Source organism: Glycine max, chromosome 10 (genome assembly GCF_000004515.6).
Source record: "Glycine max cultivar Williams 82 chromosome 10, Glycine_max_v4.0, whole genome shotgun sequence".
In the NCBI taxonomy this organism is placed as follows: Eukaryota; Viridiplantae; Streptophyta; class Magnoliopsida; order Fabales; family Fabaceae; genus Glycine; species Glycine max.
The window spans coordinates 51,457,818-51,474,642 of record NC_038246.2 but is presented as its reverse complement, the minus strand read 5'-3'; the positions used below and the strand labels follow the sequence as shown (position 1 = coordinate 51,474,642).

The 16,825-nt window shown below is 30.7% G+C and overlaps 1 protein-coding gene across 1 annotated transcript; it reads left to right on the top strand.

The window, feature by feature from the left end:
- Positions 1–1,952: 1,952 nt before the first annotated feature.
- LOC100781121 (uncharacterized) lies at positions 1,953–8,061 on the top strand (the record flags this gene model as incomplete). Its single annotated transcript, XM_026124266.2, has 12 exons — positions 1,953–2,140; positions 2,230–2,330; positions 2,533–2,654; positions 2,740–2,841; positions 3,772–3,876; positions 4,591–4,745; positions 5,359–5,486; positions 5,772–5,893; positions 6,606–6,703; positions 6,786–7,039; positions 7,128–7,593; positions 7,696–8,061. Coding segments are annotated over 12 exons (1,917 nt in total), but the record flags the coding sequence as incomplete, so codon positions are not given.
- Positions 8,062–16,825: the final 8,764 nt, after the last annotated feature.

The following is a 16,825-nucleotide window of genomic DNA, read 5'->3' as shown; positions in this document are numbered from 1 at the left end:
AGACTTCATTCGAGCCATGCTCGATTGTTCATCTCGTCCTCTCGCCATGGAATGACTTTTGGGTGAAGTCACTTTCATTCTTGTTTATGTCATCAATGTCTTCCTTAATATCTCACCTTTTGAGCATTTCTATCATACCACGCCTAATTGAAATTCCCTTCGTGTTTTTGGTTATGGCTTTTTTGTTCTTTTTCCAGCTTCACGAGCACACTAAACTTGAGTCTCGTGGTTTCCTTTATTGTTTCCTTGAAAGATATCATATTTTTCTATCCCCATGCCACTTGTTCACTTGCCCCTTTGTTAACCTTGTTTTCATAGTGATTATAATGTAGGTTTAGTAAAATTAACGAAGTATATACAATTAAAATTAATGTATATTTCACAATATATATTCTATGATAAATGACATCAATATAAATACAATATAATATTATATTACATAAAATATTATTAAGTCAAGAATTCATATTATTAATATGTAATTGTTTAAAAACTATTCTTATTTTTTTAGAAAATATACCATATTAAATCAGGTTGGAATGACTTAAAGTATAATCTAAATCTATTTTATGATTGCAGTCCTAAAGTCAAAATTGTCTAATGTTCCTTTGAATTAGGCCAAAGGGTGGGATAAGATGAGTCACAAATACCCCTAAAAGTGATAACAACAATAATAATAATTATAACAATGACGGTGAAGGTTGTGACAATGAGAATGAAATTGATGTTGATGTTGAAAATGGTGGTGACAATAATGATAAATGTAATGATAATGATAATAGTGAAGATGGAGGCCATAATAATAATGATGGTGATGAAAGAAGAATAAAAAAAGATAAAATATAGTTATTTAATGATAAATAAATATTAATTTTTAAATATTTTTGTACTTGTGATAAAAAAGTTATTTCACCGTGTTTAAAATGAATTTTTTTGTTGTTGATGGTGATTTTATTTGTATCATCATGTGTTTTTTTTAATCAAACATGAAATATGTATATTTATAGTGTTTAATATTATATTGTTTTAGCAAATCAAACATACTCTAGCCACATTAGTTATATGTAATTTTAAAGGCTAAAAAATGCAAATGTAAAAATTTTCTTTTCTAACATATACCGTACACTTCTTTTTATGTAGCAGGCAAGCATTTGTAAATGTATGAATAATAGAACATTAATATTTAAGTTTAAATATGTTATATATATATTTTTTAGTTTGTTTTTTTTCCTTTAATACCTCAAAAATATTTTCATTTTATTTTATTATCTTACATTTTTTAATTTTTATTTTTAATATTTGTTATTAGTCTAAATTTATTAAGTGATAATATAATATTTTGTTAATCTGACACATCATTAATTAATCAAATGATATGATATGTGTCTTAAAAAATAAATTATAAATATAAAATACATATTTAAGTGTATGTATGAGGAAACATCTATTTACTCCAAAAATAGGTTTTTTATAATTATTCATCATTTTGAGACAAGAAACTCAAAAGTGATACCTATCTATCCTTCCCAAAACTGCACGAAAAGAAAAATATCCTTCCCAACCCTGATTTGTCAATTATATTATGTTAACTTTGAAGATAATTTCATGACCTATTAATTAATGAAATACATTTTGAAGATAATCGAAAAAAAAAGTTTGTTACTTATATTAGGAAGTATGTCTTAACTCTAAGTCTTGATTATGAAGACGTAGAGTGTAGTTGTGACTTGTGAGTTTGAAAGTTTTGTATTGGTGCATGTAGCCCACCTCCTCAGTCGCCGCTGCCACCCTCATTTGTAGAAGAAATGGCTCTGCTTCAATTTCTCTCTGCTGCTTACCTTGTCCTCAACTCTTCCCACCGTTTCTCCACCTCCTATTCTAATCACCACTGTCCCTCACTCTCATTATATTATGCATGCATGCTTCTTTCAATCAAATCATATTCTTAATTCTTAACCATTGCACAATCCAAATGGAACCACACCTCCGTTGCCATTCTCCAGTGCTTCACCGGATCCGATGTTATCAAATGGAGGTCTTTCTACGAAACCCATGATCACGCTTCGAAATGCCACTATAGCGAGGTCTTCGATCATGCCATTCGTGAGACCTTGTGTTGTCTAGGCCGCCTCAAATACTTGTATCCTCCTAACCTAACCTCACCTCACCTCACTCACTCTCACCTCTGCTCCCTTTTTCTTTTTTTTTTTTAATAAATCACTAACGCAGGAGTACTCCCGAAGAAGATGAAGTCTATTCAGTTGCACGATTATTGGGTGATCTTGTTGCTTATCGCGCCTCCGGAACCGGCCATATGGAACTCTTGGCAGGTTTCTTCAATTTCTCTAACTTGAGGGACGTAGCCATTGCAAGATTTATACTATTAATCAAATAGGGGTATTTGTGTTAATGAGTCATCTAGCATATTATTGCGATAATGTTAACCTCACCAATTTTTCACCTGAACCAATTTAACTTCACCTTCGTGTTACCTCTTTCTTGTTTATGACATCATGAAATTTTTGGGTCCAGCTTTAGCTTTACTTCAAAGCCACGGAAACTCTACAGAATCCTTTGAAGAATCCATGGAAGCACCCGAGATGCAAATTAGGGAGGCTGAAGCTCTTCATAAATTTGCTGAAGCTGCATACACAGTATTACTATCATAAACTTATTCCAAATTAATGTTTTGTTTTTACTATCTTGCTTTGAACATTTATCCTGCATTCAATGATGCAGGGTCCATTGCTTGATGTTGGCCGAAATCCATTTGTATTTCCTTGTGCATGGCTGTATAGACAAGGGATTTTGTCTCCTTGGACACGAAACAGGTGGCATTTTGTTGGATATTCAATTTTATGGCCTGTTTATCTGAATTCTCACTTTTCTCAGTGGCCTGAACATTTTAATTAGTGTGTTATTGGTTGAATATTGATAACACCTTTATGGTCAAGGAGGTCTTGATACTTGTTCTGCGTAACTTTGAAATGATCTATAAACTCCAAATTGTATATTGCTTATCAAAGATATGCTTGGAGGGCTCTATTGTCTCTGGTTTGATTGATACTCCACTTTTTCCTTTCCAGTCAGTGTCTCTAAAATGATACTTTTGGACTTTCCCTCATCTTTGTAGCTTTTTTCTTCTCTCTGTTGGTATTTCTTTCATCTTAACAAAAGAAAACTTATCTGTACTAGTTTAGTTTAGTAAATGTATACACTATATGATTTATGTATATATTTTCAAATTCATGTCAGCAAACTCCTAAAGTTTTAATCCGTTGTGTACTCATTTTGTTTATTGGAAACTTTAACAGAAGAGTCAAAATTGTGATTCCTGATTTTAATTTAGGGAAGGAAATCACTTCCTTTTATGAGGTCTCAGGTTGTGTTAGTGCTTAACAAAATGTAACAATTTATATATAAAAGAACACAAATAATAATCAAAGTTCTATGAAACATATTAGTGGTGAATTTTCAACAAAAGAAGCAATGGCAGAAGATGTACTTGCTTTTACCCAATTACCACTATGCATATATGTCTTGGGTGTGTAGAGTGTTACATGAGAAATTTCAGAATGGTTTTGTCGGTATTTTTCTTTAGAACTCATTGGCTCTCAGGCATACTGAATTACTGATATATATATCTTTGGTTTTCCTCCATTCTCTCCGTCTCTCCTCTCTCCCTTTACATTATGTCTTTTTCAATATACAAATTAAAAAAAATTCATCTTCAATATTGTGATTTTATGTTCCTATTTCATATCTTCTTAGACACCCATACTGGATGGTGATAACTGGTGGCGAGGTCATGCTGCAGCCTTTCTAAAGTATGTCAATTTGCCTCCAGAAGCGCTTATACATGGGCGAGTCAGCCAGGTTAGAGAATTTAAATGTCCAAATGTTCTCTACAATGCTTTGGTTGTAGGAGACACAGGTTTACCATGCAAAAAATCCAAAAGAATAAAATTCTGTACAAAGGCTCACTAAGTCTTACAAAAATGAAGAGGGGTGTGATTATCAGTAATAATAAACTATGAAGCACGGACACGGACACGGACACGGACATGTGAACACTTGTAATGTCCAAAATATAGAACGTAGTACGGGTGTCGTGTCGGTGTCGGACACTGACACGGACGCGTGTCGGACACCGGACACGGCAAGGGACTGGGGTGTTCGTGCTTCATAGATAATAAATAATATTGCTGAAAAGATATTGCCACCATTTATGTTTAAATTTTATTGAAGGGAGCTTGTAATCAATAACAGAATACACTCATAAGGAAGATGTCGCTAACCAACAATAGTATGATTCTTTTGTTTAGCCTTAGTTTTTTTTTTGTTAAAATCAAGGAAGGGAAGACATTGGTGTTGAGCAAATTATGGGGTGTGGGTGTGGGTGGGTGGGTGTTTTGGTTTGTTCAGGGGGTAATTTTTTAATTTTAAAATGTGGGGAAACTCAGTTTTATCCAATTTAAGATGATAATATACTCAATTTATGTATGATGTTATGCATATTTCTGTTTTTATATTATACTGGCTTAATTTATATTTAATTATTCATAAAGTTTTTTTTTATACCCATGCCAGGTCAAGTGTGAAGCTGCATATTTTATTGTGGTTCTACATCAACTACAATCTGTAGTAATTGCTATACGAGGAACTGAAACCCCAGAGGACCTAATAACTGATGGGTTATGCAAGGAATGCACCATGTCTGTGGATGACCTGGCTGGCTTGATAAAGTATTTTTCATTCTCCCTCTTTTCATCCCTTTGATGACTTTCACATACAGATAGATAACTCTAGGGTGGAGGTGAAAAGTTACTAAAAATTTCCAATTAATTTATTTATAAAATTCACACGAGTTGTAAACATTGTAATCTACTAATACCTACAACTCATCCCTTTGATTACTTTGACAAACAGATAGATAACTCTAAGGTGGGGATGAAAAGTTACCAAGAATTCCCAATTATTTCAATTATAAAATTCACAGAAGTAGTAAACATTGTAATAGATACTAATACCTACAGCTTGTAACATATACATTGAATATACATAACCTGGTATTGTAGTCAGATTGGTTTTCAAATGACTCTGAAGTGGTCACATACATAACCTGGAAGTTGAATTATGACATATTATGCTGCATGATTATCAACTATGTTTTTAAACAAAATAAGTAATGACATCCCTATTGAGTTATTTATATCTGCAGAAAGCATCTCTCCTATATATCTTACAGTTTCAGTTCAATGTGTAATTGTTTATAAGAGCCCAACTGTATAGCTCCTTTACATGTTCCAACACAATATTCTGGTCCCTCACTTCAATATTTTTTGTTCTGGTTTGCAGTTGCAACTACATTCATTCTAATATAAAGAAAAATGTGACTTCGCCATTCCCCCACTATGGGCATTCAGGCATAGTTGAGGCTGCACGAGAGCTTTTTATGCAGATTGAAGGAAATCCTGAAGGGCCTGGTAAGAAATACTTCAGTTTTTTTATACTGATGATGGTTCTTTCTTCTGTAGAGTTGGTCCTATCAAACTGTTTCTTATTCCTCTTTCTTGCTTTCTATGATAAACACTTTGGTTATTGTGAAGTGAAATAGTCACCATTGAATGGTTATGTAATTAAGTAAATCATCTTTTTATCAATTCCCAAAATAAATCTTCAATCTTAAATTGTATTTAATTTAAAAACATTTGACTTTATTGCATAAACTTCATTTTTGACAACAATTGTTTTTCGAAGTGGAAATGCAGACTCGGAATCCTACGGACTTCTTTCTAAATTACTGGGATTTGGTTGTGAATGCTTTGGGTATAATGTCTGCATAGTTGGGCATTCGCTTGGGGGTGCTATAGCTGCATTGCTTGGACTGCAAGTATGACATTTCTCACTTAAATAGGATTAGCTAGTTACTGATCTATCTTCTTTGGTAAACATAATTTTCTATTTTGCTTGCATCAAGAACCAGGTATTCACTGAAAGGCTATTCTAAAAAAAGAAAAAAAAACACACACACACACACACATATTCCTTGCTTCCTTAGAAAATGCAGATTGTAGATGCAAATATGAAGCTGGCTTGAGGTCACAAGAAGTGGATTGAATTTTGGCCTTTACAAAATCTTGGGTATCCTCAAGTTCAGAATCTTTATGAGATGTTACTCAAGTACACAACATGCTAACTTTTTAACCATGACAAATGGTGTAGCGTGATCCATGTGGGATATGGCTTTGTTGTTGTTGTTGTACTTGGATTGAAGGATCCCTTAGTACCTTGCACTTCCTAAGATTTTTTAGAAATAAGAACTATTTTTGTTAGCATATTTTGAGTAGTACTCAAGTTAGATTAGATTAAGGGGCTGTTTAAAAGCTCAATTAAGCATTGAAAATGATTGAAGGGCTAAAAAAAAATCATAAATGGGAGATTATTTAATAAATTCAGCTGCAAACATTTCCTTCAAGTTTTGAACATTTATTCAGCACTTAAAAAGAACTTTTCATTCATTTTCATGTCTTTTCTTTCTTTCATGCTGTAGTCTTTTAAGCATTTGATTTGATTTTTAAATAAATTGCTGAGCTTTTCCACAGCTTTATAACCGCTACCCTAATCTTCATGTTTACTCATATGGGCCACTCCCATGTCTGGATTTAGTTGTGGCAAATGCATGTTCAGAATTTGTTACAAGGTAATTGTACTAGTAAAAAGTTTGATTGTAGTTGATTCTGTTTGGTAACATTTTCCGTTTCTGCTTGCTTTCATTGATGCAGCATTATATTTGGAAATGAATTTTCATCGCGCCTTTCAACTGTGCGGCTAAGGGCAGCTGCAATCACATCACTATCACAAGATCCTAAAGCAGATAGTGCCATGATTTTCAAACTTGCCCATAGGTTTCTAGATGTAAGCAAATATCAGAGAAATAAGTCCAAGGCAGAGGATGAACCTGAGTATCATTCAGGGGCCATCCAGGCAGATCTAAACCATCAGATCCGCAGAAGCCAGTGTGAGACTGATAATAAAGGTTTTTCATCTTTAATAACATATTAGGGAATACATATTGTTACCACTATTATGAGTGATGGAAATCATGTGTTCTTCCATTATTGCAGCAGGTAGCATCGAACAAGAGGTTCAGGCTATTAGAAGGGATCTTGTTACTGCTGACTATGGTGAATATATGAATCCTTTTGGAAGTGAAGATTGCCTCAACAATGGGCATGAACAATGTTCTCTTTGGTCTGACACTAGGGCAAGGGATCATATCATTGAAATTGATAGTTCCGAATTTCCAAATCCTTTTGCTATAGATGCACATTCAAATCATGATCCAGTGTCTCAGTTTATAGATACTGTTCCAAATTCTGAAAATCCATCTGCGGATGATCCCCCAGAGCTGTATCTGCCTGGTTTTGTAATTCATGTTGTATTGGAGAAGAAAAGACCTCAAACTGATCTTAAGACATCGTGGAGAATGCTAGAGAGGGAAAAATGTTATAGAGCTTACATAGCAAATAGAGAAAGCTTCAAAGATATTATTGTTTCACCATCCATGTTCCTTGACCATCTTCCTTGGAGGTATGGCAAATTACCATCAGATCATTTCCTCGTTTCTAAAGTTAAAATGCTTGATAAGTTCTTACTTAAGTTATTTCTTTTGGTCAAATGTTCGACATGCAGATGTCACGATGCCTTGCAAAAGATATTGAAAGCTCAAACTGCTAAAGATCAAGTAACGGAACCTCACATCATCTGATATATATTTTATATCAATGAACTTCTATGAAATGATTTCATGATATATATTTTATATCAAGAAACTTTTATGAAATGATTTTATGAGATTCAGCCAAATTGTCTCGATGTGGGAAATCATTGCGTTATCAAAAGATTTCCTTGGACAATAGAACTTACTCTGGCATTATTGAATGTAATATGAAGTGGATTAATTTTTTGCTCCCGGTTCTCCGTACGGTGATGCTTGTGAGTGAAATCAACATCTATATCATTTTAGAAATATTAAATGTGCTTATTTTAATTTATATAGGGAGCGTAAATAATGAGATGTTGTGGAAATAACGTTGGTATGTTGACTATGACTATAGTTATTTAGATGATTAAGATTTACTCTTTTACTATATATCATATAGGTTAGGATCAAATGTCACCGGTGTAATATGTTATTACATTATTAAATAACTTTCAATTGAATATCTCAAAATTTATTTTTGGAATAAAATTGTTTTATGTAGATCATATCTATCAAATTTTACATTAAATAAAAAATTATGATTTTGATACACTATATTATTGACATATTTTTTTTGTTTGATTTTCCAATCTAGATCATTGATTCATTGGATCACATTTGCTTATTTTTAATAATTGTTATTTTCCAAAAGGTTTTTTTTAACACCAACTAAGCTTTTATAAACTATGTTTTAGTGATTTAAAAAATATCATACTTTCAACATAAGTTTGTGTTAAAACTTCAAGCTTTTAAGTTTGATAAGATTTTGGTTATATTTGACAAAATTAGTTGTAAAAAGTTAACTAAAACTTAAAAAGTTAATTGAATGATGAAAAATTAATTAGTAGTTAAAAGTTGTTTAACTAGCTTATTATATCATATGTTTGGTAAAACTGTTTATAGATGATATTTTTATATAAATTTTATTTTTATTTTATGGATAAAAATATATTTATAGATATTATATTTTTAGTTTTTAATTAATTTTAAATTCTTGTAATTTTTAATTATAGATAAATTATTTTAATTATATTTTTAATTTCAATTGTTACATTTTTATATTATGTATGTTATTATATCTTATATTATGTATGCTAACTAAATTTCGTGAAGTATAATGTGAATGAGTGAAAAAAAATAACAAAACCTTATTTTATTTAAAAAGGGTTAATAAGAAAATTTAATGAATATTTTAAAGATAAAAAGAAAACAAATTATAAAAAGTTAGAAGATAGAAGTTAGCATTTTTTAAAAAAAATAACATTTCAAAAAATGTTAAAATTTTCTGGAAAAAAATATTTATCAAATAATCAAACAATTTTTCTAGCAAAAAAAAAAGGTAAAAACTAACTTAAATAACTTTCAAATATAACCTTAGTTTGAATATAATTCTCTACAAATACTTGTAAGGAAACAAAATAAGAAGGTAAATTGCATTGGACTTCTCTATTAGATAAAATTAACTTATGTATTTTTTTTAAAAAAAGTTAAATGTATTTCTATAAAATTCAAGTGCATAAGTTAATCATACCTTAAGCTCAATTCATTTTATATTTTTATTTTCTTATAAATACGGAAGTTTATTTAAGCAGATTGTAGATCTAATTGTTTGTGCCTTTCGAGAAAAAAAATCTAATTATTTGTAGCTTTTGTACTACATAATAGACTAAATCCTCATACTCAGTACTTTTTTTTAGATTTTTAGAAATTTATAATTTTTGTCTTTAAAATTAGCTTAATCAAAGCATTTTATTACTTATTAGTTGAGCCTTAAATAAATTAAATTTGTATAACGAAGTATTACCTAATAGAGTATAATCATCTGATCATAGAGGATATAAAATTTGTATAACGATAATTTGTATTTATTACTTATTAGTTGAATCTTAAATGAATTAAAATTTAAGGATAAATAGTCTCTTTTGTTTCTGAATGTAATTTGTTGATAAATGCGTTATTGAAAGATGGAAATATAAAATTTAGTTTCTGAAAGTGTAAAAAGTGAAACAAATATATTTGATCGTTAACTTTCATTCGTTATCGTTAATAAAATAGTCCATGTGACACAAATGAACGAATTTGTCACTGAAATGATTGTTAACGTGATTATACTAAGTAGATTGGACGAGAATATTAGTAAGATACCATTCTTGGACGTAAATATCAGTAATTTTTTGTTGGACGAAAATATCAATATTTTTTATTGAAGAAAAATGTCGATAATTTTTTTGACCTAAACGTCAGTACGTTCCATTTGACCAAAATGTCAATAAGTTATCATTATTGGACAAAAATGTCAGTAGTTTTTTATTGGACCTAAATATGAGTATGTTTTTATTGAACTAATTTCTTAGACCTAAAATTTTGTTTCATTTAAGGATAAAACATAATTTTAGAATAAATTTTCGTCATTTTTTATTATTACAAGTATAACATTACAATAATCACTTACAAAATATAATGGCTAACATAATTTAAAACAAACATAATGATAATGATAATATTGATTATCAACCATAATTTATTTGTTACGATAGAAATGATCCAAATAAACATTATACCAATGTACCAAAATACATTGTAGCAATGTATCAATTAGTACAAAACTTTTCAAATTATAATAATTCGTCACAATTTGCTATAAATAAAAGATAAATATATCTTATACTTCACTTTTTCTAATCTTGATTATTTTATTAATGGTGACAAACGAAAGTTATATTTGTCACACTTTTTATACTTTTAGGGATTAAATTTCGTATTTTCATCTTTCATATGAATGTAGTTGTCAACAAATTACATATTCAGGGACAAAAATGACTATGTATCCAAAATTTAATTATTTTTAAAATAAGTTTCTAATTTTTTTTTGTGATAACTATTAGTACTAGACTACTGGTTAGGGAAAAGTTTGATATTTTTGTGGTAATAAATTTTCTACCTGCTATTGAGTGGGGCAACGGATGAAACCGAAGCCCACTTTTCATTTTCATTTTGTTTTGTCAACAAATGCCACTTACTCACAAGGGAATTAGCAATTATTATCATTGGTTTGCAGTAAAAAGAATAAAAATGCATCAATGCTTTTGTAAATCGACAACTAATTTGGAACATTTTTTGTTTCTTTCTAAAAACATCATATATTTGTGAATATTTTCATAAGCCCGTACACAAACAGTAAACATTTTAAGATCCAAATGAGGAGGCCTTGAGTTTGTGCTTAACATGCTTCTTGACAACATGCCGGAAAAAAACCCATCCATAATGCTTTTAGACAATTGAAGAGCGTAATCAGTTTCATTAATGAGACTCTGACATGCAAGAAGCCAGGAAACTGGTTGTTCAACTTGAGTACTTGGTCCTTTGAGAATTGAGAAGCTTTAAACAATAACGTGCATTTTTATAGCCCCTCAATCTTAAGCTCTTTAAACGTACCATACCATGTATATCCTGTATGATGTAACTCGGTTGCTAGACTCTTTCAGTTTGTACAGTACTTCCATGATCAGAAAAGAGGGAAAAAGAAAAGCTACTATATAGCCGTATTCTCATTATTGGTCTATAAAAAAAAGGTGAAAGCTTGATTCAATGAAATTAAATCTATCATGAGCCCAACTTTCGAGTGGCATCATGATTTCATACCAAGATGACGTCGTGCAATTGAGGAGCATGCATAGAGCTTAAGATGATGTCTTATCACAAATCACAACTTTCGAGTTGCATTTATGATAGCAGCGAACAACAAGTGGGAGTGAAAGTGGTGGAATATGAAAACATCTTACTAGTATTTAATTAGGATACAAAGACAAAATGAAGGGAAGACAATATGAAAACATCTTACTAGTATTTAATTACGATAAAAAAAAGAAAAAAATATGGAAGTATATATGTTAGTTGTGTGTCGTTGTTTGCAGCCAAGTGGATCTGCACATAATTTGGATGTCCTGAATGACTAACACTAAGATTGTTCATGCATAATGATATTTTTGTTGTCAGAATTCAAGAGCCGGAGGTAAGAAAAGTGCTTCAGGAAGCTAGAGAGAGGTTCATCTGATCGAGTACATTATAGTATAATATATGCCTAATTTCGCACTTTTAAGTAGTCAGTCTTTTGTGAATGTGCAAATGTACTAGCAAATGCCTTAATTTTACCATTTCTCTTGTTCGACGACTCTACAAATTAAATGCTAATTTTAATTACTCTTGAGGGGTAAAAATAGTAGTAATTGAAAGTACAACATTTACACACAAGAAACTTCCTAGTGGAGGGAGCAGGTAGACAATTAACCTTATCAAATTAATGTGTTTGCTACAGTTTTAGCAAGTAGGGCCTTTAATAAAAACGATGGTCAATACCAACTTTGACGTAATGACTTTTCTTACCGACAGTAATAGTTATCCTCCTATAGATTTTTATATTTTTCGCAAAGTAATTAACATATCACAACGAACAACTATCCAAAACACCCCTAAATGGATACATCTTTATATATTCTAATTGTTAATCTGAAAATGGATAAAATTTAAACACAATATTTTGCTTTTCTAAAATAAAAAATTGAAGACATTGCAATGCATTACACCTAAATTTGTTATAAAGTGTGTCCACTTGATTCGAGATTCGAGGAACCCAATAAATGTGGCGTTGGACAGGAGGACAAATTTGATCAATTCATGGATAATGTTGCTACTTACTTGCATCCTTGCGTGGGTAACTTTCGCTTTACTTCTTTTTTCATTACTTTAACAGCCTTGCTAACTTAACTTTATTAAGACTTTTGCTACGTACCGTTCCATACAAAATGGACTATCAATATTTAAACTTGTTTTTGTTAAATTCAGATACTTTTATGTACAATAGTTGCCCCAGTGACAGATGGTTCTTATAGTTGCGTCCTAGCTAGGGTGTTTGGAAATTGCTATGTAATATAATTGTGCTAACGTTTCAATTCCTGTTTTGTGGTTGGTTGGTGATCTGTACTTCTAAGATTAATAACAATTAAGTTACCCAAGTATTGTGCAAAAAATTGGCTATCCATGGCATAATAAAAGTGGTTTCATGGATCCCCGAGACAAGGCAAAGAGACAAATTTGTTGAAATAGTCAATTCACTATTTTTTGAAGGAATAATGAGAATAAGACAATATGTGGCGCAATGAAAATGGGACATATATAATATATTCTGGTTCATAGCATTTTGTTTTTTTAACGAAGTTCGTGAATTGATTGGTGTCCTTATCTCTGCACTCGCAAACATAAATTGTAAGATGACTGAACGAAAATGAAATGGCAGTTTATTTATACTCTATTTTATGAAAAATCGTAGCATATCATTGCTAGTTTTATAAAATGAAAATAGTTCTATTAAATGGTGATTATTCAGCTGAATTTTGGGACAATCTATTTTCATGTCTTGATAAGACGAGAAGGTAAATTAAAAAGAAAAGAGTAACATAGGATGCCAAGACAAGATAATGAAAAGTTTGAGAAATTGAAATAAGTTTGATAAATAATGCTTGAAGTAGCAGTGGCGACTTTTCAACTAAAACAGCGGAAGCTTCTGGCCAAACGATGCCTAGAAAGAGAGTAGTGACTACTCGTCATGATTGGGTTACCATTTCAAATAAAATAACAAAAATGTGACCAATCAACTCCACGTGGGATAAGAAAAATCATGTCTGTGGTGGGGCCAATATTCTCACAAATTTTGCCGCTACTTCTAATCTGATTTCCTTGTCTTTTGGCTTTTCACTCATTTAAAATGTTCCTCTCCTATATCATCTTCAACACCCCCATCACAATCACTTCATTGAAATATATATTTTTGTTTTGTTTAACTTGCATAATAAGTTATATAGTAATGTTTCAATAATTGATCCTCACAAAATTCTTCACCTTAAAACCTAGCTTCACTGTAAAGCAAGAGATATTTCATGTCTACATTCATTTTTATATAGAGCAATTCCAATTCCCCGGATTATTCTGAGATGTTGAATGTTTCTTCCTAAACTTGCTTTTATTTTTTCAAATAAGACTATACCGCTGATGCCTTTTTTATATATATAAAAAAAAGACATGGTAATCACATGACTTTTTTTTATATAAAAATAATCACATGACTTGATTCAACGCAGTGCAATTCAAGAATATTTGGTTGTAATGGCAAAGACTCCAATCAAGTAAAAATGAAATGATAAAGATCAAAGTAAAAATATATATTTAAAAACAATTGTCGTCCAGACATATTAGTGATGTTTTATATCTATAAATAGTGATCATTTCTATGTATAGTACTCTGTTATTATTCATTCTTACAAAATTAATATATATATAACTAATGGTTTTCTATGATCTCATCACTAGATGTACGTACCACAACAATATGACCTTTTAGGCTTATTGGTCAGCTAGATAGTTAAGAAAGATTACAATGTTGAAATATGCGAACATGTTTTTATAATTGTTTTATTTGAAACTGTTAACCTGATAAAAAAAATGTGACTTCAAAGACAAGCACGTATGTGAATCATTTTAAAGTCACCATTTAGATACAACCTTTTGTATGTAAGCATGATTTAATCTTAGAAATCACCCACCAAACATTTAATGTGCAGTAAAAGAATAATAGGCCATCACAGTAAAGTGATGAAAATATAACCAAAAAAAAGAAAACTAAGTGATAAAGGGTTTGATTCTATTCAAGTTAGCTAACTTAAATAAATTCAAAAAATACTGTTCCTTGTCAAATGAATCAATTGAAGTCCGAAACATACTGCCATACAGATGCAAAGCATATGGATTATTAAAGAAGAAATAAATATTTTCAATGAAAACGACATAATATGCTTTTGTATTGTCCAGAAACATCATAGACTGATTGAAATATATTAAAACGACAGCATATACGAAAACTTTTGCGGAATATACTGCCCGGGGCCTGGGGGTGGGAAAGAAGGGAAATTGGAATATGTATGAATGTAAGATTAGATCAATATTAAGGGTCACAATTTTTTCAGACAAAAAAGGATCAAGTAGTATTATATATATATAGCTAGGATATGTATCAACTGAGTGTTCTTTTCCTTTTTCTTTTCCTCTGAAAAAAAAAGGACCAACAAGTATTATAGTATATATATATAGGATAGGTATCAAGTATCAACTGATCGAGTGTCCTCTTTCTTTTTCTTTTTCTTTTCCTTGCGTTTTATCATATCCATTATTGTTAGTGCTGCACCTTTTCACCGAGACAGCCATGATAGATCTAAAGATCTACATTTATTTTCCTATCAGATTTTCCCTCTATCAGCCGGTACACATACTATGATCTCGTTACAAGTATTTATATACTATATCCTCATTTCTAGATCTTATTCTGAATGAGAGTTATTGTAATGTTACATGCATGGAAATCTGTTACCTTTTGGGAGTGGTACTATTAACACATTTTATCTATTCACACATACTTTTTAAAACTTTAAATTAATGTATGCGCGTACGCTGAGAAACAATTAACTTATCACCATTTGTCAAATCTCTTTTTTATTTTTTATTTTTTTTCAAAAAAAGAAGAGAAGTCTTAAGATTTTGAAATGTGTACATAAGGGAAAAGAAATTACGCTAATTAACAAAATTGCTTAAGTTAGACGGCAAAGTCACGGGACATAAACATCATAATGGGTCATATATGCCATTTTTCATGTTGTATGTCGGAACTTGGGCAAGCATGAAACTACATTAATGACATGAATAGAGATTTGATTTCCGAGTACAAGTATCCATTCAAAAAAAAATAATTGGTAAATCAGTATCCATCCAAATTAACATGTAAATCATAAGAATTTAAATTTCCATTACAAGTAAAATTCTTTTTTAAGGTATAGTTAATTAGTTATCCCTCCACACTAGCACAAAGTCGCACGATCCATTTGCAACTACATGGCATTACCAATCTACCACTCTCTAAGATCGATGCTTTTTTTGTTCTTTATTTATAAACCTCACTCACCATTTATTACTATAAAAAAGTTTTCAAAGATGATTTTTTTCCCTTTCCATAACATTTTTAAACCGTCTTAGAAATTTTATTTTTTTAAAAATGTTTATTTTGATTTACAGTTTGAAACCAAATTTTATCATGTTTGAAACCTACATAGTTCTAATCATTAGTATATACTTGTTTAAAATAAATAAAGTTATAGGAACCAAAACCATAATAGAGAAAAATTACAGTTACAAAAAATATATTAAAATCAAATACATATATGTCTAGTTCTATTACACAAATCCAAACACAATATTTTTTCCAATTTTTAAATATTTTTATTGAGTATCTTCGCATCAAAGTTTTATTACATCAAAATATGTGTAGTTTGGTACCAAAAATCACATTCTAACTAAATCATCTAGAGTCTTGTACAACTTTCTTATACTTGATAGACTATGTTCAATTCAAGTAACCTATGATACTTAGTCTTAGGAAGCGACAGTGAGAGAGTGACGTTGCAGGAGACACTACGACGACACTGCTGACAAAGGCAAAGTGACACATACGGAGTGAGAGGGGCGCAAAGAGGTCGATTGCTTCAAAGTGATCAGAGTGAGACAGAGTTAGGGTGTAAGTCAAAAATGTCATCAAAATTGGTCTCATTCAAAGATGATGGTTGAATACTCCAAAGCGACTATGATTTTCCTAAAAATCGTTGTCGTTTTGAGGTTTCAATGACGTTTTTGAAAAAATCGTAATTGAAATGTTAGTTTTATTTACAAAATTGTCACTACTTTAAAAATGATAATGATTTTGAAAGAATTATCGTTAAGCTTGACGTCTTAAAAATCAATTTTTTTTAATAGTGATTGACTACATATGTCTCTCAACATAAATTATTAGTACTATCATTACTATAATCTGTAGCTGAGCAGTCACATCTGGATAAACACGCGGAGTTGAAGTGTGTTAAATTAATATCTTGTGTTACGATACTTACAAACAAATGTGTTTAGGCTAGCATTAATTTCTAATGCCCAGGTGTCTTAACTACTATCATATTACATGCATGTTAG